This window comes from Struthio camelus, chromosome 1 (genome assembly GCF_040807025.1).
Source record: "Struthio camelus isolate bStrCam1 chromosome 1, bStrCam1.hap1, whole genome shotgun sequence".
NCBI classification, from domain to species: domain Eukaryota; kingdom Metazoa; phylum Chordata; class Aves; order Struthioniformes; family Struthionidae; genus Struthio; species Struthio camelus.
In genome coordinates this window covers 135154030-135181768 of record NC_090942.1, presented here as the reverse complement: position 1 = coordinate 135181768, position 27739 = coordinate 135154030, and the positions used below count along the sequence as shown (strand labels likewise).

Sequence of the window (27739 nt, the reverse complement as noted above, 5' to 3'; positions counted from 1 at the left end):
TAGCTGCTGAGGACTAACGGAAAGTCTGTTGAAAGTCTGTTGAAAGTCTGCTCTACTGACCAAGCAGCTGACCGTCTCCACACAGTCCTGCGGAGAGCGCGGTGCTGAAGGCTGCTCTGACAAGGCTGGGGGGTGAAGCTGGACACAGTACAGGGGAATCCAGCCGGCCCCTGGGCTGATTTCCCTTTCCTCCTCGGCCCCCAGGCTGTGGCCCCGGGCAAGACCTGACCCCATGCATGTCCACAGAGGCTGTTTGTTCACCTTTTTTCTTCTGTGGTTGTATGTAGGCTTGTGAAGAAGGGGCACAGAGGGATCCGGTGGCTTCGCAAGCAGCCACCCCATGAAAGCCGAGCAAAAAGCTCCCTAACTCCCTGGCAAACGAAGTCGGGGGCGAGATGCTGCCGGCAGGTGCCCGACGGGAGCGGCTCCTCCCCCGGGGCTCGGCACTCGCCAACCCGCCGGTGCCCGGGGCCGTGTGGTGCCAGGAAGCTGTGCGCGCCGCCGGCTCCCCGGGCTAATGATTAACCGCCCCTGGGCCAGCCCCGAGCGACCCGTGTGCGCGCACCGCGGCCCGACAGCTCCCGAAGGGCCGGCCGGCCGGCAGGGACCGGCTCCGCCGCCGCCGCCGCCGCCGCCTGCCTTTCCCCGCTTCCCGTCGGCGCTGCCAGGGCAAACGGCGGCCGGGGTCGGCCATGGAGGGCGAGGCGAACGGGACCCTCCAGCCGTCCTGCGGCGCCAGCGAGCCGCCCTACTCGCGGGAGCTCCTGCAGAGTAAGTGCCCAGGGCGGCGGCGAAGCCCTTGGGCCAGAGCGGCTGCCCTCTGCCAGGCGGCTCTTTCCCCGCCGGCGAGAGGAACGAGCCTGGCGGCCGCTCCCCCCCCGCCCCGTTCGCGGAGCCGTTAACGGCTGCCGGCGCCGCGCTCACCCGCCACTGGTGGCGGTTGGCCGGCTGCGCCCTACCCCCCCCCCCGCCCCCCCCGCCGCGACGGCCGCGGTACTTCCCAGCGGGGGGGAAGCCCCGCCGTGCCCGCGCCCCGGGGGGCGCTGAGGGGAAAGGGGGGGCACCCTTCGCTCTGCGCGGGCACAGAGGCAGAGAAAGGCGGCCGCCCCCTCTGCCAAAGGCAGCCAGCCGCCTTTTCTGTGCTGGCTGAAGGCCTGGCAGGGGACCGAGGTCTTGGGGAAACGGGTTGCCATGGCGCTGGCTTTGCCGCCTCTGGCTTCGGAGAAGGGACAGGGCAGCGCGGCTGCTCAGTGCAGAGCTGTGGAGGCCGTTAGAAAACTGTGTGGATGGGGGAAGGTGCGTGGCAGAGAGCGCCAGGGCTTCCTGGTCAACGCCGCACGGAGCGCTAAACCCACCGTCTGCTCTCAGCTCCACTGGTGAGGTTTAAGATCTGTCCAGTGAGATCTGGACTGCCACCAAGTCTAGAAAGAAGTGTTACTGTGCTGCTTTGTTTTGTTTTTTCTTGAAGCGCGTTGGGTTAAAATGCTGGGAAGACCCTTGCTTACCTGTGCAGGAACAGTTTGCTATGTCTTAGATATGCCACTGCCAAGATGGGCTAAGGTTAGTGCCAGTGATGACCATGTACGCTTCCTAAGTAAGGTACAATTTCACTGCAGTGCTTGCTTCTGTCCCCGGAAGCACCTTGCGTAGGAGAAAACCCACCTCAACCGTCAGCTGTAGGTAAATGTTCATGTCGCTACCCAGTGTTAAGGGAGAGGGAAAAAGAATTTGTGGGAGGCAAGTTTTATCCCAGGATGAATACACCTGGGTTGAATACACTCAGGTACCCCATAAACTTCCACTGAGCCTCTAAAAAGTTTGCATACCCAAGGAAGGCATGTACAAACACACATTTGGACATATGAGGGAAGCAAAGAACTAATACTGAGTAAATACAATTTTGCTTGTAGTCTGCTTGGCAAAGTTCCCAGAATAGCTTCTGTCGTTAATTTACACTCATCTAAGAATGTTTGTCCTAGAACTCCACCTTTCTGAAGGGAACTTTTGCACAATGCCAGGGGAACATGGATGCTTATCCTTCACACATGCCATCTGTGGATCCTAAAAAGATTTATTTATGAACTTAAGTTTAGGTACTTGAATCCTCCTGTCAAGTCAATGATCCATGTTTGTAGCTGAGGACGAGTGCAAGTCTTTACAGGAATGCGACTAAGTCGTCCCTCCAAGATGCTGTCTTTACGTTTAATGTTTGGAATGCTTATGGAATGGAATACAGCTTTTTGTTTTCCTTTTTCGTTCTGCAGGTCTTGACCTGGCAGGTATATTTCTCTTTGCAATCTTGACTCTGATGACGCTCATTGCCAATCTGGTGTTTGTGGAGGAAGTTGTCTATATCTATAGAAAAATCCCCTCCTCCAAAAGATCAATCTTAATTTGGATAAATGCCGCAGCTCCGGTAAGTGTTGTGGAAAAGAGATAGAATTGAACGTTTGAAAATGCCATTTCCTGGGAAAATCTGTATTTATTTCATGAACCTGCTTTGCCTCTGCCCTTACTACAACCTTTCTCTCTTTCTGTATAGGTGATTGCTACTACCTCCTGCATTGGGATGTGGATTCCTCGCTCAACAATGTTTACGGATTTCACAGCAGCAGTGTGAGTATTCTACTTGTTTCTAGGCATTGCCCCGAACCCAGAATTTCTTCCCTTTAAACATCTGCCACTCTTGGTAAACACAGTCATTTTGTAAATTTAACAATTGAGTAATTTTTAGTTTGAGTTGAAATCTCTTGGCAGCTCTTTTATGGGAGGTGGAAAATGCTGAAGTAGTTCCCAGTGCTGCAGCCCCCTAGTGTGGGAACGCTAGTATGAAAGAACTGGGACTTAAATGTAATTGATCCCTTTGATTGACAGTAGCTTTAAAGTAGTGCTCTTTCCTTTCTCCCTGTGAATGTCGTGTAGAATGAGATTCTGACCTGTGACTTCTTCCCTGTGCTTTTATTAGTGATGAGCTGTATAAGTCTATTATTGATGGTGGCAAGTGAATCTCCGATAAGTATATGAATGTAAAAATGTTCTGCAGTTGTCCTGATAAAAGCACTTTCTGTACGAGCATGACAGTTCTGACATGAACAGGGAAGTACAGAGAAACGTGGTCCCAGGTTCCTGGGGGTGATAGTGTAGCCCTTGTAGGCAAAGCCTGTTAGGGGGACGCTGTGTGGCGGTGTGCGCTCCGGGAGCGCTGTGCTGATTTTGGAACCCACTGCAGGACAGTGTCGCAAACTCTCATGATTAGCCTTACCCCATAACACACTGCATTTACTAAGAGAGCAGAGTAAAAAAGAGGGAAAACGCAGTAACGGGGAGCACTGTTAACACATAGCAATTTGTGCAGCAAATTGCAGGTTGCCAGAGAGTTGCAAGGAGCCAGTCCTATGGTACTTTAAGCCTATCTTAATCTCCCCCTCCTCCCTTGCTCCAGATGCAGGTTCCTGTCCCCTCCCTTGCACCACCGTTCACACTTCTCCAACTGCACAGTGAGCTTGTTCAAGGAGCCAGTGCAGTTGAAGAGGACCTCTTCTATTTTGTGGATTTCTGTTTGTTGGGTTTCAGTGGATCAGTTCTCTAAATCAGTTTGGGGCAGGGAGGAAAGGGTGGCTGCACAATCTGTTGTTCCTGGGAAGGGTTGAGAACGTGCAGCTGATGAAGGAGGGAGAGGTGGAGTTGTAGCAGTCAGTGCCTGGATCTGCTTCGGCTGCAGCGGAACCACACCCTGACATCAGCACATATGATGTTAGCTAAATGTATATATGAATGTAGCCACGAATGTTTTTTTTTTTAAGGAGAAATAGGACTTGTTCTGAAAAGTTTGGAGCAGTCAGGACTAGCTGACTGCTAGAAAAACATGGCCCTAGTAACTTGGGTTAGAAATTCCTGAGCTTAAGTACTGACTCTGCCGGGGTGGCTTTGGGCAATTCCACAACTGCTTTGTGTCTCAGTTTATTCCTCCTTCAATGGGGTTACAGCAGTTCTGGCTCTCCAGGGTGATGGGAAGCTGATGATTTTTTACAGCTGATGCTAGAATTTCTGTTGATTGCAAAGCGCAAGCTTGAAAAACCCTCAAGAGCAGAAGGTACTGGCCTATGCAGGCATATGAGAGACATGCAGGAGAAGTTCAAGCTGGCATTTTCTTCCTCTCCTAGATTTTTTGCCATAGTTATCCACAAGTTCCTGCTGATGATGATTAAAGAGTGCGGCGGTCAAAAGCTGTTCCTCAGGAGGTTTGAAAATGGTCGCTTCAAGATCAGTACAGGCCCCTGCTGTTGTTGCTGCCTTTGCCTCCCTGGTGTGCGCATCACTAGGTGAGTTGCCCTTTAAGATTTCCCCGCCGGAAAACTGCTGCTGGAATCCAGCCATCTTGGCAAGGCCACATTTACAGCAAAGGGCCTCCTTGCTTCCTGAAAAACACTCTCTTGGCTCTTGTGATAGACATCACCTCTGTCAGTCTCAAGTTGTCTCTTCTGGGGCTGTACAACGCGGCTAATTTATTTCATTGTTATTAATACAGAATTTTGCTTAAAAGTAGAGAGCATGAGATAACTCATTTTTAACTCAGTGCAGTGTTCCCACTCGTAGTCATGTTGAGCAATGTGTTATCCCCCCAACTAGTCCCATTCTTTTCCAAGAAACCATTTGTGTACTAAGCAGTAGTGTGTGGGAGGGGGAATTTCCATTCTAGAAACAATTATAACTGAGACTGCAGTTTCTTTTCATACCAATTGCAGTTTCTTTTCATACCAGAAGGGAACAATTGTCTCCAAACGGAATACTTTTCACAAACAGAATTTTCAAATTGAGGTGGACTTGGAAGAAAATTTCTCTTACTTTGATAAAATGGAAATGCTTTATTCTGATTTTAACTTTAAAAGTACTTCAGATTAAAATAATGTTTAGAACAAAAAAGGGGTAATTCCTGGAAAGTTTTGATCTCCATGAAATGGCATTGTCTAGTGAGATAATACCAAATATTTTCTTCTACTAAACTAATAAGGCACTTTGGAGAAGAGTGGTAAGGATGGAGAGCTGCACCTACGGATGGGAGCCAATATACTGTACCAAAAACCTTGCGTCTTTCCGGCGTTTCCTGGTAGGGCCCCTCCTCCAGCTAGTATCAGGCTGTCATTTACATGCTTCTCCACAATATTTGCAGCCTGAAAGGCTCATGGATTTCCCAGGGCTTTTCTGCTGGCACAGAGTATGGGAATGTTTCTCACATTAAGAGCAAAAAGCTTAAGGCTTCAAAGTGCAAGATAAGAGAAGTTTTTATGAGGGCCTGGACATTAATGCCAGAGGGACCTTAGGGACTTTATGGTCTAGTGAAGAGAAAGCAGCAAGGAGAATGCAACTTACGTCACTGCCAGTCCAGTGAGAGCTTATCCAGGAATTTGAGAGGGCTGGTGATATAAGCTTGTAGCTGTCCATTAAAAAAAAAAACAAAAGTCTTTTTGCTCTGCAGAAGAGCTTAGGGCTCCTTCTCTTCATTCTGTAATACTGGGAAACTTATTTGCTGTCTTCTGACTTCCAGCCTCTTCCTATTACAGATAACAATATTTTTGAAAAATGGGCAAGGTATGCCAGAGAAAGATCAGTCTCGGATTCCTTCCACAGATATCTTCTGGGGATGCAGGGAGCTACTCCAAGGAAGGAACTTGTTCTTTAAAAAAAGTGGTATGCTATCAAGCAGTCTGGGAAGGGTAACAAGGTACAGGGGACGGATGAGGCAGGGTAATAAGTCGTACAATGGAGAGATGTGACAGGAGAAATCTGAGGGTAAAGAATGGTAGACCTGTGTCGACAAGGAAAAAAACACCCGGTGTTGTGGTGACTGCACTGTGTGTCCTGTTATTCTTTAAAGCCCTGTGGGAATAATGAACCTTTGAAAAGGCATATGCACTAAATGGCTGACCTGTTGTAGGCCGTTCCACAAGTCTTTGTTATGTTCATACTGCAGTAGTTATTAGCTATCTTAATTGAGCAATTCAAGTAATTCCTGCTTCACGGTTATATGCTGTAACACGTATTAAATGGCAGGCTGTGGTCTGCTAAGGCATCTGTGATGGGAGTCTCAAGGGATCGAGAGGCTGCAGCGAATACAATAATATAAAAGAGTATGGGAAATACACAGTAGTAGACTAAGACGTGAGCCAGCTGTAGCAGCCAAAGCTTGTCCTGTGAAGACTGAAGGTGAGTTAAAGTTAGTCAGCTTTCATGTCTGTTGTCTGCATGTGCATCTGCCCCTTTTCTGATGATGTTTAATATTGGTTGGCCAGGTTATTGTATATGGGCTATGTTCTGAATCAAGATTATACTGACAGATAAGAGAAAGGAAATCCTGAGCTATTCTGCTGGCCATGTACAGTTTCCCAAGGGAAAGATAGTTCCTTTCTCCTGTTAGTATACAGAGAAGCAAAACCAGATGCTTATGCGGTAGTATTCATGATGCATTGAAAGATTACCAGTCCTTTCACCTAAGTCTGTGTAATTCCTTTTCTTGATCTGCCAGAGGACTAGGAGTTGGCTGAACGGGAAGGTAGAGTCAGATAGATGCAACAGGATAACAGATATTATCTGTTATCTGCACTGCACATGATAGGGGTTGAAGCTCTGTAGTAATTTGCCATTCAGCCATGAAGGCTGGATTGTTCAGTTTTGTCCGAGAAGTGAAATAGTAAGGCAACAAGACAGAGTAAGTGGCATTATTGTTCAGAGACCCATTATGCTGCTACAGGCTCCCTTGTTAGCTCTGCAGCAGAGAAAGACATCACATTTTGCCCAGCTTTGGTTAGTAGGTGATTGGTGCAGAATAAGAATTCTATTTTTGTAGACGCTCTACTAAACAAGTATCTGGGTAATTCTTGGAAAGATTTTTGAATCTTGAAGCTGTTCCTCCCGAGATATTAGCCACGTGCTGTAGGAGTGGATACGTTTTGCGTTTCGGGAGTATTCAAAAAATGTTATTAAGGCTGTTAATTGGCTTTTTTTTTTTTTAATTTATTTATTTGTCAGGCGAACCCTCCTTTGGCTGAAGTTGGGCACCTTTCAGTTTGCTTTCTTTCGACCTGTGCTCATGTTTCTATCAATAGTGCTTTGGACCAATGGCAATTACAGCCCTTATAATGTAAGTAAATACTGTAATGAGCAGCAGCCCATAAAATCCATAGTTGTAGGGTTGATGTTAGTATCTTAGCCAACACCTAAACTCTGGGATCTGGGAACACTTCCAGGCATGTCCTGGCTGTGTTCTGTTAAGAAGAGATGCTAAAGTGTATCGTTTCCCTCTTCCTCCAGACTCTTGATTGGCTGGCTTCTCTTGGAAAGAAACTGGGTGTCAGGGTGGTTTGGGCATCAGGTTATTTTCCAACACATGATCCAGTCCGTACAATCTGAAGGTCAGGACTGCAAGATGGCCTGTGAGATGTACCTGCCCTATGTTTTGTAAGGTGCAGCCTTAAGAAACATGTACTGTGCGTAAACAGGAAACCTAATATTTTTCTGCAAACTGGCGGTTTTTATAACCTTGCAAGGTAGAAAAGGTAGTAAAGGTAGTACTGTGCTTCTACTTTGTATTGTGTAAGCCGCAAGATGAGGGAGAAGTGGACTCTCATTGGTTTGCAACAAGTGCTTTGAGTCAATATTTAGGATCCTTGCTACAGCTGAATAAGCTGTAACATTTCTCTTGCTGTCAGTCTTTCCAGTAGCAGTGCCTTACAAATAGGCATTTCGAACCTTTATCGTGATGTGGCTCATGCAGACATGTTCTTCTTTTAGCCTTTAAAGAGTCAATGAATCCAGAGGGGAGTGCTGTACAAACAGGACTGTCCCATGGCATTAAGGATTCTTTGCAAACTTTAAAACAAGGACCGTGGAACACATGAGAAGGCTATGCTCCCTTTGTGCCTTACTGTGGTTGAAAGGCTTCATGATCACAAAAGCTGAAGAAAGTCTGTAACTGCTAAGAACTTTGCACCTCTGGGATAACTCAGACTAAAAGCAATAATTTTTTTGTGTTTTTTCATGGTAGTGAAATAAAGGACCCCTAACGAGCTGCTGAGCATTCTTAGGTGCTGCTGGGGTCAGGGTGAGGGGTGGTGTCACTTGCTGCCTACGTAGAACTGAACAGATTCAGCCCAGGGGATGGGAGTGCTTTGGCACCGCTCCAGTTTGTACTGTGCTGTTTCCAGTGCAAATCCCAGCACCTCCTGCTAACTTCAGCTTTTGTGGAGATAGAAACAAGCATTTTAATGTCTCCATATAATATCAGCATTTTAATATCTGTTCAGAACATCTACCTTGAAATAGCAACACTGACACTCTTAAGTTTCATAAGTGTGTTTGTTTGCTTTGCTTCTCAGTTATCTCTTGAAGGAGCTGCAATATGGATTAGCTGCTTCATTGGTGTCCTTACCATTATTGCTCTGTGGCCAATTGGAATCATGTTTCAACAAGTTAGGACTCTCCTTAACTGTAAGAAGATCATCCCTAAGTTTGCTCTTTATCAGGTGAGAAATTTAACATTTTTGTTACCAATTTCTATTACTGTTGATATAACGCTGCCTCTCGGGTCCTTGGTCCTTTGTTTAAAGGTTATGGTATTTCTTGCCATAAAACATACTGTACAAAGGCATGTTTTTACCTGATTAAAGCTGTCTTGTATCCCTTTGGAGCATTCTCCTTGCTGCTGTTCAGTTTAGCTTGAGCTAACTTAACGTCTAGTCTCTCCAAAGTCCTAGAGATTTGAGCTATGTAAAATCCATTCATCTTTAGTCTGTGGAAATCAAAACACCACCTTCTGCAAGGCTAGAAGGAAGCTTTAGAGATGCGGTATCTTGAAACGCAGTGTTAAAATGCTGGTGTGTACTTAAAAACTAGGAGAGGATGTGGAGCATTGTGTGGGTGGCTTTTGTTTGAACTGTTTTAGCATGCCACTATGTTCCATTTTGAAAGTATTTTCTTGGCCATTCTGCATTTCAGAGTTAGATAATAATGAAAGTACTGACTGGGAATCACTAAACAATAAAGAACAGAACTAGATAAGTTGGGCTGAAAAAGTGCAGGGATGGGACCACCCTCTCCCACATCACCCTGAAGAAAGAAAAAGGAAGCCACTCCTATATAGCTCAGGGAGAACCATATCTCCCTGCTGTGGCGGCAAACAGATGAGCCAGTAGAAGAAGTGTTCCTTGAATATTTCCTCCCACTAAAGGAGAGCAGGGGTGAGAAGCGTTTTAAACCTTTTTATCTAATATATCAGAGCTCAGTATTGGTTAAAATCCCAGCTGGGAGCTCTGTGTATATTGATTGCACTTCCAGAATGAAGGGCTGAGAAGAATCCCTTTTAGAACAGAGAGATTTAATTTAATAATCATATGCATAACAATGTCGTCCTGACCAAAGGATGCAGAATGGCAGGCAGCCTGCTGGTAGATGGGAGGAGAGGAGGGCAAGAAGGGAAAAATGAGGTGAAACAGGGTCTATTATGAAAGCAGAATTGGTGTGTGAACTACAATCGTGATGGCAGCTAAAGCATCTGTTTTCTCTTCCTGGTGCAGTTTATCCTCATCCTGAGCCAGCTGCAGGCAGCTATTATCAACATCTTGGCTATGCAAAGAATTATTCCCTGTGCTCCACCGCTCTCCTCTTCAGCAAGAGGAGCATGTAAGTCCTTTTGAGAGGGGGTGTTCTTCATTTACTTACAGAGGTTCACTGTTGCTAACTGCAGTATCTGGCGTTTTCCTGAAATAGTAATTTCCTGGGATTGTCTAGTCTTTTGAGAATCTCAGCTTTTATTTAAGAACAGTAACAAAACTTTTCTAGCTGTCCTAGTTGCAGAGGAAAACTTGATAGCGAGAAGAGTTAGAATCGGAACTCAGAGGACAAGAAACCAACAAGTATAATTGTTGTTAAATCTCATGGGATTTGGATGCAGATCTTACTGCATGCTTATAGATGGATGGACAATACTTTAATTCCGTAACTGGTATTATTGCTGATTGTGAGATATGCTCCATTATGGGAGTAGGATAGCAAAGTTTGTTCCTTTTGCACAGACAGGAATGAATAAGCTATTCCTTTCTTGCCTGATCCTCATGTTCCTGGTTTTTTCGCTTTTCTTTTCCTTCTTTTTGGCAGATATGACCCAACAGCTCCTCATCATGGAGATGTTTCTGATAACTCTAATCTCAAGGGTGGTCTATCGGAGAAGATATGATGACCTAGGACCTCCAGAGAGTACCCCTGAAGAAGGCAGGGACAACAAGGAGGCTCCTAAGATTATCCTGAATGGTGCAGTTAGTGAAGACAGATTGCTGGGGGTTTAGAAAGATCCCTGTGCTCCTGCTCTGCAGGAGCTGGAAACTCAGCTTTAGGAGCTTTTATATCCTTGCACCAGAAATAACCACTGCCCATGTCAGAACAGCTTCTGACATAAATACCTGTGAGCTGTACTGAAAAGACCAATGAGTAGAAGGGTAACCCTTTTTTTTCTCCAGTGATATATATGTGGTGTGAGCATTTTCATACTATGTAATTTAGTAAGATTTCATACCATGTAATTTTATCCTGTTGTCAAACACTTAATGGTGGCCAAACAGTCTCACAAATATGATTTTTTTTTTCCCCAGCTATTCGAAAGGCTGGGATTTAGAGTTAATCCAGAGTCATTCTCTTTTCATCTTTTTGAGTTTTGTTTTAAACCTATTTCAGGTAGGCTGGATCGCAGGTCTAACACAGCATTTTCCCATCCATCCTCCGTTAGAATTTATCAGCTTTCACTCTGTGCCACAAGCTCATTGTACCTAATTTGGGTCAGTAGATATATCTGCACATGTTCGTTCTGAAATCCCCAAACCTGCCCGTGTACTCCACCTACATAAACGATGATCTCCTCAGGGCAAGACTTCAGCATTCCCTGGCAACTCACCTCCTAACTCAATAAATACGCAGTTGCTGTTTGTAAACATATAATCAACATTGGCAGATGTTCTTCCTAGGAGAGGCAAATTCTCAGTCACTGGTCTGGAAAAAGCAAGTAAGGGTTATAGTCCAAGGTGTGTTATGTCACTACTCTGTGACGTTATGTGGTTCTTCAGTTCTCTGCTTGGAATAATGATACAAGGGATCCTTGTGCAAAAGGTATCTATGAAGATAAGTATTGTTGAAAGGAATCTTCTCCAGAAAATTCTCATCTCCCGAGCTTATCACCCCACATCTGTCCTGCCCAGGCATCCAGTAGAACTTCAAGTATTATTAGACCTTTTGACTTCTCATCCATTAGTCTGTTTTGCTTAAATCCGCTTCTGCTTTTTGCAAATGGTCCTGACATTCTTGGATGACCCTAACTGTTTGATTTAGTTCTCCATAATTTGTAATATGATATTGCGTTTACTGTGTTTAATAAGCATGTGGATATTGTGTTTGCTGAGAAAGGACTTGCAGTACCTTATGCTAGCATTTGTCTCTCTCCACATCTAGTCTGATTCCTAAATGCCTAATGCCTAATCCATGCAGCATGGATGCTTATTCTATATGTAGACTAGGAAAATGTTTCATGTTAGAAAGTGTGTTATTATCATCTTTTACCTATATTATGTCAAATACAATTTGCCATCAAAGCGGAGCTTGGCAAATAGTGGGGTTATATTTAGTTTACAAGGAATTCCAAAAATACTTTCAGTTTGGGAGCTGGGGGTGGAAAATGAAGTATTTTGTAAACCTCAACAAGTTGGGAGGTTGAATTAAACAAAATGTTTTCTTCCTTTAGACTGAGGTCAGAAATAGTATTTTCATTAACGATAGAATGATTCCATTTTACTAGAAAAATTATTTTTGTTTTGAAAAGGTTGAAAAATGTGTATTCTTAATTTCTTTCTGAGCAGGCAATCTGGGAAATTGACACAGATTCTTGATCCACAATAAAGTGCTAGAATTTGCATTTTTATTTGAAAAACCATATGGGTGAAAATTTTCACCCTAGAGCATGCCAGTAGAGTTAACTGGGGACGAGCTTATATATTCTTAACATGACAAGCTTTGTTAAAGTATTTTAATGTTATAGCTATTAGCATATTATAAGAGTTCTTAATTTCATAATGGCATAGGGAATGGCTGGCTGTGACTTCAAGAAGCTTCAAAATTGGAAAATATTGGAAGCCAGTAAAATATCTCTGAAAACAGTTTAATTATTAGAGCGAATGGGACAAAAGAGCGTTACTGGAAGAGGCTTTTTATAGTAGTTCTGTAAGTGGTGTGCCTTGGCGAGCAGGATCTGTTGCGTGGCACGGCGGACCCACACCGCCACGCGGACACTCTATTTGGAAACGAATGGAGCGTATGGAGAAGCTGGGAGTGGTCTCTGTACGCCCGGTGAAGGTGGCTGCCCAGGCACAGGAGGGTCTTCACCTCCTCATATGCTGCCTTTGAAGCACTTGTTCAGGGGACAAGATCTTCTATCGCTGTTGGCCTGGTATTTGTCATGTCTCTAAACCACCCATTAAAATATATCTTTTAAACAGCAATGTGAGCCTAATTTAGCCACAAGGATCACTCTCTCTTGTATTTTTGGGTAGATATTAAATGTTTCCTGCTGTTTTTCTGACATTTGAGCAATAAAATATACTGTCAGGTGATGAATGCCAAGCAGAGTTGGCAGCAAGGACATTTCTTTTTACTACGTATGGTCATGGAGGTCTAATTCCAGAAAACACTTGCTTACATAGAACCCTTTTCAGAGCAAAATTAGAGATACTAAATCTTAAATATGTGCCTAAGAGCTTTCTTGAATCACAGCTCATGTGAATGCAGAAGAATGTATAGATTTTACTACAAATTTCTTATTTTTGAGCTTTTTAAAGGAAGAATTCCTCCCTCTTCTCTGGCTCAAACCTATAGCTTTAACCCGCGTAATCTGGGTGTCCCTCCCTAACTGGGTAGGAGCCTGGGAGCAAGCAGCCAGGGGCAGCAGGTGGGCTGTATTGCAGTACCGTCATTTAGGTGCTCTTGAAATTAAAATGTTGGAAATCCTAACATCCAAGTTGTACCTTAGGAAATCTGAGCATGGAAAAAACAGAACGCAGAAAATTCCTCCAATCTCAATTCTGATAAGGATCCCTTTCTCACCAGCAAGAAAGATTGCTTTCAATTATGTGATAATGGCGATGAAAGCATTTGAGAACATTTAACAAAAGCTAGGAGATAACAAGTTTCACAACTCATATTTTATACAGCTGCTGTAAAGTAGTAAGTCTTAAGGTGAACCTATAACCTTTAAGCAATGTTTGCTTTAGATTAGAATGTGAGGAAGAATAAAGGTATTTTTATTGATGTCTTTTGTGATGATAAAAGGCACCAACACCATTAAATAGAATGACAGGAATAGATGCAGAGAGATATGTAATCAAAGGTTAAAAGAGCATTTGGAGAGACTGATGAGAACATAGAGAAAAAAATTAGCTATGTGTTTTAGGTGGCCAAGCAGTAAAAATATGAGAACAAAAGCAAACACTGACAATGAAATGTTCCAGAGTATAACATGCAGTTATGTAATAAGAACAGCATATACAGGAGAGGGCAAAATTAATGCTAGCACTTTGTAATTTTGCATGACTGGCTTTGCCAAAAAAGAAAAAAAAGAACAATTGCACAGTGCATCTGTTTTGCATCTATCATTCAAGCTGGAGTGTTTTTGTTTGTTGTTTGTTTGACAAAACTAAGTGAATCCCTCCTGCTCCAGAAGGCTGTGAACTCCCCCATGAACCTTGAACTCCCTCCCACAGCCCTCCTTGCAGTGGCAAGTTGTCATTCCCTCTGTAGCCCTAGCTAAGAGGGGGCAATTAAGCATGTATTTAAGTGCGTCCCTTTGTGTTTCACATGCCTTGCCAGCAGCAAAGGAATTATGACTGGCTACTCAGGGGATCTGTTCCTGGTGCTAAGAGGGTATTCTGATGACTGTAGACCTTTCTCTTCCTATATCCCCCCTCCAGTTGTCCTTTCTGTTGCTGTTCCTCATACTTGTCCATGCCTCGTTCTCCCTGCTCAAGAGAAAAGCAGGAGCGCTCCCCGGCTGGCCTCTGTATTGTTGTCTGGCAAGAGAAAATAGGCAAAATCTTCTTAGGCTATTTTTTTCTCTGCTAAGTCACACCTTAATATAACTCCTGACAGATCATAGTGCAGCCTCATTAGTAGATACACTGAGCTCCTTCCACAAACTCTTCACTTTCCTCACTTCTCAAAATCGCAGTTACTATTAAAATGTCTCTACCTAAAGGTAATAAAAGCAGCAGATTTAAAGAGATGAGAACTCTTTGTGGAAGATTTTCTCTTGGCTTTTTCCTCAATTCTTTACCTTCAAAAAAGCTTATTAGGCCTACACTGATGCCACTTAACTGCCAAATAATAAGGCATTTGGTGTGCCAGTGCAGCACAGGAAGACACAGGTGCTTATAGACAAGTCTAGGGCAGCTTGAACTCACCAAAAATTCTTTATTTGGCTGTTCAAACAAGAACAAAAAAATGCTACTACAGAAAGTTAATTGAAAAACAGCATGAAGCTTTTACTGAAGAATTTTTACATGCATTTATGGGAGAAACCAGACCTAAGATTTTGGGCATTCTTGGTCAGATCTAGGGAGAGAAAAAAAATTTTCCAAGGGCAATTTCCCTTTCATTTGTGGGTGTCCCTTCCTTTGACAACTACTCAGAGGCCACCATCTTTAAGACCTGACTGCCCAACGTCCATTAGGCAGATACAGTCACTGCTTATATACAAAGCTAATGGCAGGGGAACAATTACTTTAATGCAATTTAGCAGCTGGAAAGTGTAACCTTCCCGTCTAGAGGTTCAGCTTTTTGAGATCTAAGGCACAACTTTAACATACAGGCTGAACTTGGTTCAGACTTCTGAGAAAATTGCTAAGTTGGTGAGAAAGCGCTGCAAGACAGTCAGCAGAGTAAAGCCATGCAAGATAAGAAAGGTAAAATCGCCAGCAAAGGTGAGCGTGTTGACACAGGGATAATTGGCAGCTCACAGCTCCACAAGGAGAAAAACCAACATGAAAAAGCACAAAATCCTACAGAAAAAAACAAGTAGTCCCAGGATGCCAGTTCTGCAGCTTTGATGACCACCTTGCTCCAAGCAGCAGCAAAAGTCAGCTCTTCCCCAGCTGGCCGAGGGCTGCCTGGCCAGCCATAACTCTGTGGGTTGGGGTGGTGAGCTTGTTAGTCCACCTACCTATGTGTATATTGACCAATAAATAACTTGAATAAACTTTAACCTTTCAAGCTGTGAATATCCTGCTTGCAGAGGCCCTTGGTCCATAGCAAAAGGCATCCAAACAAATTGATCCAGAAAGGGAGGGCTGCAAAATAAGGGAGAACTATATGGTGCGGGCAGGCACCTCTGCTTACATCATAATTTGAGAATCACTGCTCTAAGGGCTAGAGGCACAAAAATGAGTGCTGAGTTAGCATTCATCATCCAGCGTAAACCACTGAGAAAGGTGAGTTTCTGCGTCTCCCTGTAGCCTTGCCATACACAGCCAGCAAAGGGTGTGAGCTAATTGTTAAATTCAGTTCAACAAGTTCCTCATTAGGGGGAAATTACCTGAGTTTGAAATCTGCTAATTTTCCAATCAGGGTGAGTGTTTGCACTTGTGATTTGGAAATAATTAACACATGGTATAACATCAAAACCTATGTAAAGGCTAATGGTAGAAGGACTAATTTCCTTGGCATGAAAATGGTGTGCTTAGTTGTTCCAGAGCTCTATTGCTATCCTTTCAGTAGAAGTGTCTAGTGTGTAAGGTGTTCTATTATTTATGTAGTTTGATCCTCTCTAGCATTGTATTTTTTGTGTTAATTTTGAAAAATCAAACCTTTATTTTTCAAAGCTTGGCATTATTTTTGAAAGAAGTTATTATTTTGAAAGAAGTTATTTATATTTCTCCATTTCTTGTCAATACAGGATTTTCCAGAATTACCAGCTTTCATCATCTCTAAAAATAGATCAGTGGGGATAAACCATCATCTCAGACTAGGTCTTTAGTCTGAGTTCTGCAAGCTTTAAGATAAGCATTCCCAGGAGAACCATGTTCAGATTCTTAAAAGCCTTCCTGGAACATGAATGCACTCTAATATTTAGAGAGGAAAGGATGCCCAGGTTAGGACTGCTGATTAGGAAGCCTTGCAGACAGGAGTAAGAAATGTAGTTGGAAAACAGAAACTAATTTTCTATTGTAAAGTTCCAGCTGCTGAAATAACCCTGACCATCACCACTTTTATATATTATTAGATAATAAATGATGCTATCCTCACAGTATTACACCACTACAACTTGGTGCATTCGTTGCCTCTCTCCATGAAGCCTGCAAGGGAGAAGAGTGATTTAACCTCCAGTAGCTGGGTCAACTCCACCCAAGGGTTTCATTAGTCCTGCTACCATGAATATACTGCAGCGTATTGGGGTGAAGGGTGTGACTTGACAGCCAGAAACAAGGAGAACAGCCAATTCCCTACGAGCAGGCAGCTCGCGGCAGGTATACTGTCCAGACTAATGTCTAGTCTAGAACTAGTCTGGTTCTTGATATAAGCTCAGTGACTCAGAGTGTGCTATGTAAACTTTTCTTGCTTGCCCTCAGCACATGGTGCTTTTCACCTCCTTTAGTCACTGTGTTGCCTTTAAAATAAACACTTAAAGCCTCCAGGCAAAGCCTCACACAAAAAAACAAGCCAGCAAGAAAGCTGCGTAGGATGGTTTTAAATGGCATCACATCTACCGAGAGACTTCATGGTGCCAAACAGCGCCCTCAAGGTAGAGCAGCCACCCCAGGAAGGGAAAGTGGCTGGAGAGCAGCTCCTTCTGCCCACTCCCATCTTCTTCCACATCCACTGATATCTGTGGCAACTGTTTGCCCTGAGATATGCGTTGTATTTCAGCTATATGTGACTCAGCACAGGGGAATTTTGCTGCTGGATTAGTATCTCTAACTTAGGTAACCTGTTTTGAACACTTCCAGTATCTTATTGGTTTGCAGCTTGTTCTTTTCAATGCGTATCTGGATGATTGTAAAGAGCCTGAATTTCTTCTTTCACAGAGGAAGCATTTGTGATTTGCTTGCATGCCTGTTGAGTACCATTCATACTACCAGAAACGCTACGCACAAGTGGTACACATTTGCATTTTCATGCAAGCCAACAATGACTCCATTTCCCAGACAGTTTTGCTTTTTTTTATAGCGCTCTGCTTATGAATTACTGTTTCTTCTCAAATTCGGGATTGCAGTTCTCATATTCATTTTTCTATTGCTCTGTTTCTCTGCATCTACCTGCTTTCGTCAATGACATCAGCTGCTGCTACCTCTGTGCTTCCGTATAAATTGTTCGCATCTCAATTGGTTGCTTTGGTTATAGGCAGTAATTCATATGTCATATCCCCAGGAGCTGTAAATGAGGGCATCTTCTTTTTGCTCTCCTATGGAACATCCCTCCTCACTGATCATATATAATGGGAAAAAGAGAGCGTGAGCAAACAAGCCTAAGGGGCTAATACTTTAAAATTCTCATTTCTGGTTGGAGACGCTTGAGTTATTTTTCTCAGGCTGTTTATTTTCCTCGTGTGCATTATCTTCTACTTCAAAAAAGGATCAAGTTTCAAACTTGATGGTCAAGTAGCCCTTATTTCATAAGAAACACATAGGCCCTTTCACTCTGGTTCTTACTGAGCAGTTTTTGTGTTACAAAACCCATGCCTGGCAACTTGGGTATGCGTTTTTCCTCAGGGCCGGCTGCCTCGGGAGTTGACAGAGAATCTGTGCTGCATGGGCAAGGAAGAGCAATGCCATTAGGTCATCTGTCAGAGTCCTGGCTGGTGTCTGCCTTTGGACAACATTAAGAATATAAAGCTAAACCAACTGCCTGTTCTGTTTTCTTCTTCCCCTGGTATCTTTATGGTTACATGTTACTTTTTACTAGGAACCCCCTTCTTTCATGCTTTTTCCTCCACCTTCTCTCTTTTAAATTCTCTTCTTTTGAAGCCTACAGATCCTTAATGTCCTTCATACTTCAGTCTTATCCTTAGGTAACTGACTGTGAGGTTATAACTGGTTTTTGTTGTCAGTATAATTATGCACCATAAGCTCAACCAGCTTCTGGAAGCTACTATCAGTCTTTTAAAAATAGTAAGAACAAAGTAATGAGTTAAATGCTAGTTGATCTTTTACCAGCAAATTGCAAATGTCAGATGGTAAATTACTTTGCTACATAGCAATACTAGAAACATAAAAAAACTGATTAACTTTTGATGCTTCTCCCAATGTACACGCACTCACAACTCCCTTCTATAATTTCTCTATTTTTAACCACTCGCACAGATTTAACCGAGTTACACAGGAAACCAATATGAATGCCACATGAAGTAAAACACATCTGTGCGCTAGGCAGACAATGCTAGATGAAGTATTTTGGGGGGTATTTGTGTACAACCCAACATAAAAACCATTTGACCATAATTTTCACAACAGTATTTCCAAATTACCATCCGGTCTGTCAAGCCTATTTCTATTTTTAATGTAAATTGACCTATGGGTTCTAATTTGTTAAATGCTGCCATAGCATACAAAATCTCTTTGAACCGAAGAAGCAGGCAGGCATATGCTTTCTTCATATCCTTCAGCTCTAGAGCACGCAACACAGTCCATCGTGTTCACACTACAAGGGAGCAAGCACTAGCAACTATGTGGTGTAAGAAGTCAGCTCCCAAGTTAGCCTTGCTTCTGCAATATGATGCCTTCAACTACAGCTTCTTGAGTAAAACTGCGTTAGCAAATCCCTGCAAATGAATTAATTACAATTTTTCTTGTCATGCTTTTAGTGGGATCATGAATAGCATTTGTAACTTTAAACAGAAGAGACTGCTAGTTTCTTACTACCACCCTCCAACACTTGGCCTGTCTCTCTCTCAAGGAAAAGAACACTGATAAATGGAGAGAAATAAAAAGGATTGAATTTGGATTTATGTTTTTTAATATTCTAGCCTCAAACCCACCCTTTGAATGGCTTTTTTTGGGTTTTTTTTGAGGAAGTGTCCTGAATACTTTCATTAGTATAATGGGATTTAGCTAAGATTACTGACCTTATCCCATCTGCAAGCCAATTTCCACTGACAGTCTTAAACAGATTTCACTGACACTAAGCAAAATCCTCTGGGCAAACAGTTGTATCCGTCTGAGACAAGACTTGCTGCTGGGGCTTTCTCGCCAGACTAATATGCAATCTCCATTGAAGCCTTCTCATAAGGAGAGGTGAGAAAAGTTTGACTAAGTGAAAGTTGTTTGGTTGGGCTGTTTTTTTCTTTAAAATAATGTTCTTAATAATTTAATTTTTCTTACCTTTCTTTTGTCTGTATTATTCCGTCGCCTGAAGCTGGGTGAAGAACCCATATGATTGTGTCGCACTGTGAACTCTGCAGTGAAAGACAACTAGTAAAGTCTGACTTACCACCTTTTTTTGCCCACTGTAAAAATTCCTGTATTCTGAGAAAGGTACAGGTTAACTACTCAGAAATGTGCAACAGCCATTCCCATCCCTAAGACACTCAAGGCTTTTTCCTCTCTTTTCTGACTACTGGGGAAAGTTGAAAATGGCAAGCATGTGCAATGTAGTATTCCCCTGCCTCTTGCATCTCCTTTACTACAGGTAGAAGAACACTTGTTTTGGAACTCTACATTGTCCTGCCTCTCAAGTATTTGTAAACATGAAACAGCTTTTGTTGGTTTTTTTGTTTGTTTTTGCTTTTCTAGTAAAGGTAGAGGACACGTTATACTAGATGGTAAAATTTTACACTTTGAAAATAATTCTCTGAAAATTAAAATATATCTCATGGGGAAAAAAAGTGTTAAGCATCCCCCATGAGGCTTTCGATGAGAAAAACACCTCAGTTTGTTCCTGATGTGTAACATCTGAGCTAGCTCCACTCTGCATGTCCTGGAGCAAAGGCTGTTTGGTCTTGTCTTTGGTGGTTCTGTATGTCAGGAAGAACTCAATTAACTTGATTAGTTGTAGAGTTAACAAAATTAGCTCTTAAACTTGCATGTGCAGAAGTGCCTAATAGAGCAAGCGAAGGGGAAACTACCAGTGAAATGGCCTTGAGGGAGGGCCTGTCATCAAGGCTAAGGGCTGTAATGCCACAGCAGCCACGGTACAGAGGTACCCAGCGTGCCGCCACCGGGATAATAAAAGAGGCTGGAGTTTATATCTGAGCCATGATGGGAAAGGTGTTTCACCCCCCACTTAATTTATTTCATTCTGCATTCTCTCTAGGGGCTTTCGTACTATGCGTGGAGAGCAAACTTCAACTATTTTTGGTCATTCCACTTCTGAAGTCAAAATCACAATATTTGAGACAATTCATCAGTCTGGGGAGAAAGAAAATAATGGGATATGATAGAATAATTGCCCCCCACACCCACTTTCACAGTTCTTGGCAGATCAGGAAATGAGTATAGTGTCCACAGGGTAAGCTGGTATTTTATGGACCTGTAAAATGTTTCCTTCTCTACAGAGCAATGATAACTTTTGAATGCTCAGTGACTCTGCCTCAGAATAAATCCCCTATAAAGACAGAATCTACTCAGTCTCACTTTCTCTCATAGCAGATTACCAGCAGCTGTGACAATTCCTGCAGTCTGAAGCATCCAGTTTAACTTCTGCTGCATCGTGGGACATGCAGATGTTCTGAAAAACATAAATACCAGCAAGGCATAAATGTAGGTTTCCTCACAAGCTGTGATTTGCCCATAGGTAGTACTCAGTAAAACATATGCCAGTCACTAGATGGCACACTTGAACAACTCACCGTGATTTCTTACCTTGCTTTGCAGGTGTACAGGAGGACCAGCTGAGAGGTCTTGCCATGAGGGACAAGAGATTCTTTGAAGCGCAGTCTTGTTCTACGTATGCCGTACAATTGTATTTCTGTTTCAGTTTCCTGCCTTAATTGATAAGCTTAGAGTTTATTATCCGCACACAAAGCTCAACTTCTTTGCCTTCAGTTATATTTAAATTAGCCTCGTTGGCTTAAATTTTGGAGAACAGCTCATTTCAGCTGCTTTGACAAATGTCTGCAAAAAGTGATATGTCCCAGGCTTATCACTCCAGCTGCTGTCACACAGCTGTAAGATTAGGGTGATTCGAGGTTCATTCCAGGGGAAATAATGAGTGGTGCAACCTTCCCTGGATACTGATACTATTTTGAAAGAACAATTTCTATAGGATATTTGTATTCCTTCCATCATTTTACTTGAAATCTCAAAAATATTTAACAGGAGTCACTGCTGTTGTCACTGCCACAAGTACTGTGGCAGTAGGAATCAAAACTTGTGTATCTTCTAACCATCCAATCTTCTTGCAGCTATTGAGGAGAAAAAATGTGAATCATACCCTGTGGTGGATGGCAGTTTCAGTTGTTCTGGCTCAGGTCTTGTTGTATTAACCCTGCCAGGCAGGGACTAAATCTCCCCTACCGTACGGTACACCTTGGCGTTGCAAGACCCACAAATTCAGTGAAGTTACTACAATTGCAACTTTAGCTCTGACTTCCAGCCTTGTCAGTGTGAGACTGTTTGTGGGACATGACGATAGATACAGTGAGTTATTCATGCTCTGCACCCTGCCCTCTAAGTGGCAGCACTGGTGCATGAACCTTGAATGGGTTTTCTGCCTTGTGCTGAAGTCCATCCTCAGCCTGGAGAAAGGAAGAAGCTCCTCAGGGATGCGTTTTTACTGCTGGTGAGACTGCATGTGCCTACGTTAACGTTTTAAGTTGGATTACAGCTTCTGAAGCAAGTCTCCCGAGTGATCCCTGCACTGCTTTGGGTTGCGCTGTGGACTGGGCTCGGAGGGCTGCAGCAGGACACCTTTGGGTGAAGCTCGAGAGGCAGGTGAGCTCCAGGAGGGCACGCAGTGCTCCTCTGCTGCTGACAAGCTCAGGCCATGGGGCCAGCCGAGAGCCCAGCCAAAGTCAGCTCCCCTAAATGTGGGTAATGTAGATACTGAGCCCTTAGAGCAAACCATCGTGCTTTACAGATTTACTTCCATTGCGCCACACTGCTTGCCAAACGTACGTGGAGTCACTGTTCCTGACGCTTAATGTAAAATTTCCCTCAATCTTCATTTTTTTTCTAGTAGCAGCCCTTACATCTGTCTCTCACTGATCTACATACAGGCTGTTCGTTCCTTCAAACTGAAGCTTTCAGACAAATTTTGCCATCAATTAGGGAGAACATGCCTACTATGTGATATTTTTCTTTCCTCCCTTCTCCTTGCCCCTATAAGCGGTGTCAGTCCTGACTGTCCCAGAGATTTGTTCTCCCGAAATGTTGATGGACATAGTAACAGAAGTGCAAAAAATTCTATGTCATTGCGTACGGAGAAGTAACCTAACTCATTGCCCTACCCCCATAGTCTGTGGTGCCTGGAAGTTGGAGCATTTTAAAGCCATGCTATAATTTGCCATCTAGGAGGATTCAGTCATGCAGGGAAGCTGTTTCCAGCCTTGTTATATTTCCCCTTATCATTCTTTTTTGGAATAAGCTGTATAAAAACCCAAGCTGATGTGCTCTTTAGGGAGAGCCTATTCCTTCCTTCCCCTCATGGATAAAGAGGCTCTGTCAGAATTTGTATAATGTCCTAGTCTCTTCTTCCTTATGGATAGCTAGACAGAGCCTGCTGATACCGCTTACTAATGGAAAAAAATGCTTCACTGGTTCACAGCAACTCCTTCTGTTATTCTATAAATAGCATTAATATGATCTAGTGACGCAGTCATTTTATCTACCTCCAGTTTCGTTGGTGGTATCTGGTGACTTCCAGCCTTGACTTGATGCTGTGTGGCTGGAAGAAAAAGGCAGTGTGGAGGGAGGGAGAAGGGGAAGAGAAACAGGCCTGTTAACATTCATACACGCTCTTGGGCACTCCAGAAAGACATCGGGATTGGGGAAAAAAGCCCAGGCCTGGGAATGGAGACGTGTCTTCCACTCCTGGCTACACCATCACTTTCCCACTGTGTTTTCCAGCTTTCCAGCGGTAAAAATGCACTGGTTGGTTAGGTTTGCCTAATGCAGAACGTGCGGCTGAAGATCGTTCCTAAAGACAGGAATTTTGAAACGCTTAACTTTTTAAAAATGTGTGCGCCCCACCTTCAAATGTGTTCAGTTTCTTTGATGGCTGCTAGAGGAATTTCAGCAGATATGCGTGGAATAAAGTTCTACAGTTTTTCTTTAGTGAGGATGGTATCTCATCCATTTCTACTAATGCTTGGGTAGAGAATAATATAGTGAAAGATAATGCCTTACCAGCAGTATGAGAGGTGTTGGGTACCACCAGTAAGGAAGGTCAAACAAGGAGCAAACAAAGTGTTGCGGCCTTTTCTCGCAGGGTGATTTTTGCCCAGGCACCTTGTACTGTGCCAAAAGAGTCCGCAAGGTTTAAAACATGCAGCACCTATTTGTTGTCTGAAGCACATGGTACGTAGGTAGGACATGCTACTAGGCTGCATATTAACTGTGCTTATCAGGTTGGTGGGACATCTTAGGCATGTTTGCTGGGCAGGCAGTGGTCAGTGTTGGGGGGGGAGGTTTGGTTTGCCTCACTCTTTCGAGCAAGTGCTGATCCCCATCTGGCTGAGCTGCTGCCTTCCCGTTCTCTGCCTTTTCCTTGGGGTTTGGCATCTTTTCAGTATTTTTGCTCCTGAGCCCCTGAGCTGCTATTACTGTCCCCGCAATTTCATGTCTGTCTGCGTACTTACTTTCACATGGCTTTGGCTCATGCTCTTTCTTGCAGCCTGACAACAGCTTTCTAAGTAAAAGGAAGCCCAGGTGTCGCAGCTGTGCCGCACTGAGAGCAGCCGGGGCTCACAGGCTGCTGAACATCTGGGCTGCAGTTTGGTGTGTGAAATCAGCTGCATATTCCCAGCAGTAGATAAATGCATAGCACTGCTCTCGGTCCTGACATCTAGACTGCTGTCACACTGATCATTAAGACTGCTCTTTAATTATGATTAGGGCAGGTTAGACTACTAGCTCCTAAGATATTTGGTACTGTTATGAAGAATTTCATGCTAGACAGCTCATCACAACACCAGCAACAGAGTCCCTGAGCAAATCATTTATTACATTACAGAAAGTCTTCTAGATAAATATACTGATTTTGATTTTTAAAAAAATCCCCCACTGGCTCGCGTAGCTTGTCCTTGCGGTTGCTTCAACACCATAAGAAGGACCAGCTGCACCAGAAAGATTTCAGTGAGAAGTGTTGGTTTTGAAGTAGGCTGTAAAAGGTCTAAACAACAGATTTTGCAGGGGATTCTTTTGCAGAGGACAAAGAGAATATTCAAACCCACCTTCTGGAAGCTCAGACATACAGAAAGAGACCAAGCTTCCTGGGAGGGCAGAGCAGCAAAGCTGCTAGGTACCCAATAACTAAAACTTACGAGAAGCCACATGTACAGCGAATTGAGAATGTGATCTTGATAGGGGCACTGGAAGCACCCTCTTTGATTTGCCAGTTAATCAGAACGTACTGCAGAGAAATCAATACAAAGATAATCTCATTTGCTGTCTTTTTCTGGCTCGTATTTTCACTGGTTTTGAAATGTGCATTTCATCAGTCATCTGCTCTAGAGAGGAATGCTATGAATTTCAATACTCCTGCTATTTTTGCCTGCAAAATATTCACCACTGTTTCTACAGAAGCTACAGGAAGCAGCGGGGGACATTTATTTTAAGAAATTTGGAACAATGGATCGCTAGTGATTAAAATAAGAATGGAAATTACTCATTTATCTCTTGCATCCAGAATGTATCATTTACAACACTTTAGTGTTTTGTGTGCATGAACTATCACTGAGTGGTTCCATTTCAGAAATTTTGAAACCCAACTGTCTTTTGAAGCCTATGAAAAATTGCAGATTCAAGCTCCTGATGTTATGCTAATGTAAATAGATGAGGAGAATATCACTCTCGTCAGACAAGGACATTTGTGTGGGAATAGAAAGCTCTGGACTTCTCCCTCCTGAACAGTCAGCTTTCAAAATAGAAACTAGGATTTAAATCTTACACTATGATTTTTCTCTTTCCATATCCCCACATTGTAGGTTACTTCTGGTGCATTAACAGCCTTTGAGCCTGTACCCAATGGGGCTAGAGCTTCTGTAATTTTAATTAACAGTCATAATCTACAAATCTAATAACCAACCCCTTCTCCCTCTCCTCTTCCCTAATTGTTCTCTTGGCTCTCAGCTTCAATATTTGGGACTGATAATTCCGGAAATACTTACAAAGTAGCAGTTTGGGAGACAGCCTAGAATCCCTCCCGCCTCTTGCCCATGCCTTTATTTAGACGAGGGCGCTGCCAGCCTCGCCAAAGAGGTTTGCGTTCGATGCTGATGGATTCCTTACAGACAAACCAATCTGGCAGCGGTATGTTGCCGAGTTAGCTCGACTGCAGGAGAATTAGTGCCTACCGAAGGGAAAAGACTTGTGAAGATAGTGTATCGTAGTTTGAGGAACGTTTCCAGCACAAGCAGCTCTTCATAGCTACACAGGCCCATGTCTGAAAACGCATAGCTCAAAAAGCACAGCCACATAACTCTAACACGTGAAACCAGCCGCAGCAGAGGCTGTGACACTCTGTGACACTCTTTGCTCATGTGAGATAAAGGAATCCCACGTGCTCAGGGATCTCCACAGTGAACGCAACTCCACAATGAAAGGAAGTTTTTGCCTTCCAATTTCATGGCTTCTCTTTTCCCCACCGCTAGTTCCTCCACATTAATCATGGTAAGCTGACCTGCATTTAACAAGCCCGTTTGCATTTGTGCCATGATGTATGTGTTTGCTTTCCTTCAGTGCATTTTATTTGCATTTGATTAATGATTAAAACAGAACAGAACCATTGTGCCTATTTTTAAGCGCATCCTTTAACAGTGAGGATAGAACTAGCAGTAAGCCTGCTTTGGTAGCACGGCTATTTCTGCCTCTGGAGTACTGGATCTGTGCCACATTGAAATATAAAGTTGAGCTGTAGAGCTGAGTTTTGTAAATGTAATCTCTGCCCCACTCAGGCTGCTTTTGTCTGCAAATACATTCATGTTATTTTGGAAACAAGATGGTTTTTGACAATAGCATGGAGTTTTTTCAGTTTTAGTCCTTGTCTTTGTTTGGGGTGATTATGGCAGGCTTCGCTCTTCTGATGAAGTAAAAGTATTTTGAGCTTCGTAGCGACCAGCCCTTCCAGCTTCGATATCAGAGAGCAGTGACTGAAGCTCACTTAGGCTGCACTGCCAGTTGGAAAGGCGGCAGGAGCTGCAGTTAGATTATGCAGCTTTAAACGTTATAAAGCTCTTCTTTCTACAGCAATGCCAATATTTGCCTTTTTGACTAAATGACTGCTTTTTTGGATGTGAGAGCTGCTTTGCTCCTAAGGGGAAATGTAAGTCAATCAAATGAGTGTTTATAGGCAGAAGATTACAAAGGTTGTTTGTTTTTGTTTGTTTTCTAAATGGGTGAGATGTGTACTTGTCTTGATTGCCTTACTGGGCAATAAACATTCTCCAATTAGTTCAGGGAAAATCTTGATTGGTATGGGACCAACACCATCACTTCCTTTAAACAAGAGCTAGCGTCTCCCAAACGGATTTATGGCAAGAGATCTGCAATCCTCTCACTGGAAGGCAATTTGGGTGGTAATGGCTGGGAGAGAGCATGGCACTTTTCCGTTCTCCCTGCCCTAACCTTCTCCTGAAGGCAGTAACTGGTGTCACGTTCCTAAGTCTCCTTTACTTTTTGCTTGATTTAAATGAACCCCCACCCGATGTCTGAAGTGGAGAATCAGAAAGATGCTGTTATGGTTACAGTCAGGTTGTGCCTAAAGATGAGATACTATGACATGACTGAACAAATCGGATGCTGCAAGGAAGGGTTCCACTGGTAGCCTGGTCCCTTCACATCTCTAGAGAGGCTCCATAACCTCTTCCCCTCGCTGTTTTGGGGTGGAAGAGTGGGCAAAGAGGGGTAGTTTTGTGCTTTGGGAGATCTGCCTCCCCAAACTGGTATGCTCTGAAGCTGGGGTTGTGGCAGCTGCCGGGAAGGAAGGTTGTCCCAGGCAGGGAAGAGCGTGGTGGGAGGCAGCTCTCCGGGGCAGGCTATGGCTGGGTGCCAGCACCCTGGGGTGAGCCTGGGGCAGCCCCAGGCTGCACTCTCACGGGTTATGCTGAGAGCATCAAGCCTAGACAGTGCTGCGAAGTCCAGCTGTTCATGGACTGCACTCCCTGACGACTCCATGCCGGCTATCTAGTGAGAGCTGCTAAGCACCGAATGCCCTCTGCTCCTTCAGCCAGGCATTAGCCAGCTGCCTGAGCAGCTTTCGGCTCCGGCCAGACTGTAGAGTCTTCTCACCTTCCTTGAAATTGTCTACCAAGAGATCTTAGGTCATTTTGCAGTATCACGAATATTGCTTTTGGATTTGCTCAGTGTGATAAAGCAGAACGCTGGGCTGTGTTTTATTGAGCTGATCATTTTTAGCGCACTTTTCTCCCGTGTTCTGCAAGCACACGTGCTCATGCAGATATGCCTCACATATTGTCTCCAAATGAGCCTGCATCAGATCACACAGATATTTTATAAAATAAGCTTCGCTGATAATATAATATACGGCCAGGAGACTTTCTGTCAAA

The 27739-nt window shown here is 43.6% G+C and overlaps 1 protein-coding gene across 4 annotated transcripts; it reads left to right on the top strand.

The window, feature by feature from the left end:
* The first annotated feature begins 255 nt into the window (after positions 1–255).
* On the top strand, positions 256–15304 carry LOC104137995 (organic solute transporter subunit alpha). Of its 4 annotated transcripts, none has more exons than XM_068917499.1 (8): positions 256–771; positions 2265–2416; positions 2543–2616; positions 4164–4322; positions 7027–7138; positions 8373–8519; positions 9570–9675; positions 10150–15303. In XM_068917499.1, the coding sequence occupies exons 1-8, from the start codon at positions 693–695 to the stop codon at positions 10335–10337; spliced, it is 1017 nt and encodes a 338-aa protein (XP_068773600.1). In that variant the 5' UTR covers positions 256–692; the 3' UTR covers positions 10338–15303. The 4 variants fall into 4 exon arrangements, with proteins under 4 accessions (XP_068773600.1, XP_068773627.1, XP_068773619.1 ...); XM_068917526.1 differs by lacking the exon at positions 256–771 and adding an exon at positions 1259–1376 and having other exon boundaries at positions 10150–15304; XM_068917518.1 differs by lacking the exon at positions 256–771 and adding an exon at positions 1474–1560.
* The last annotated feature ends 12435 nt before the right edge of the window (positions 15305–27739 follow it).

Coding starts and splice junctions, on each gene's coding strand:
- LOC104137995 (XM_068917499.1), top strand. CDS start 693: ATGGAGGGCGAGGCGAACGGGACCCTCCAGCCGTCCTGCGGCGCCAGC. Junction 4,323..7,026: donor CCTGGTGTGCGCATCACTAG/GTGAGTTGCCCT, acceptor TTTATTTGTCAG/GCGAACCCTCCTTTGGCTGA. Junction 8,520..9,569: donor CTAAGTTTGCTCTTTATCAG/GTGAGAAATTTA, acceptor TTCCTGGTGCAG/TTTATCCTCATCCTGAGCCA.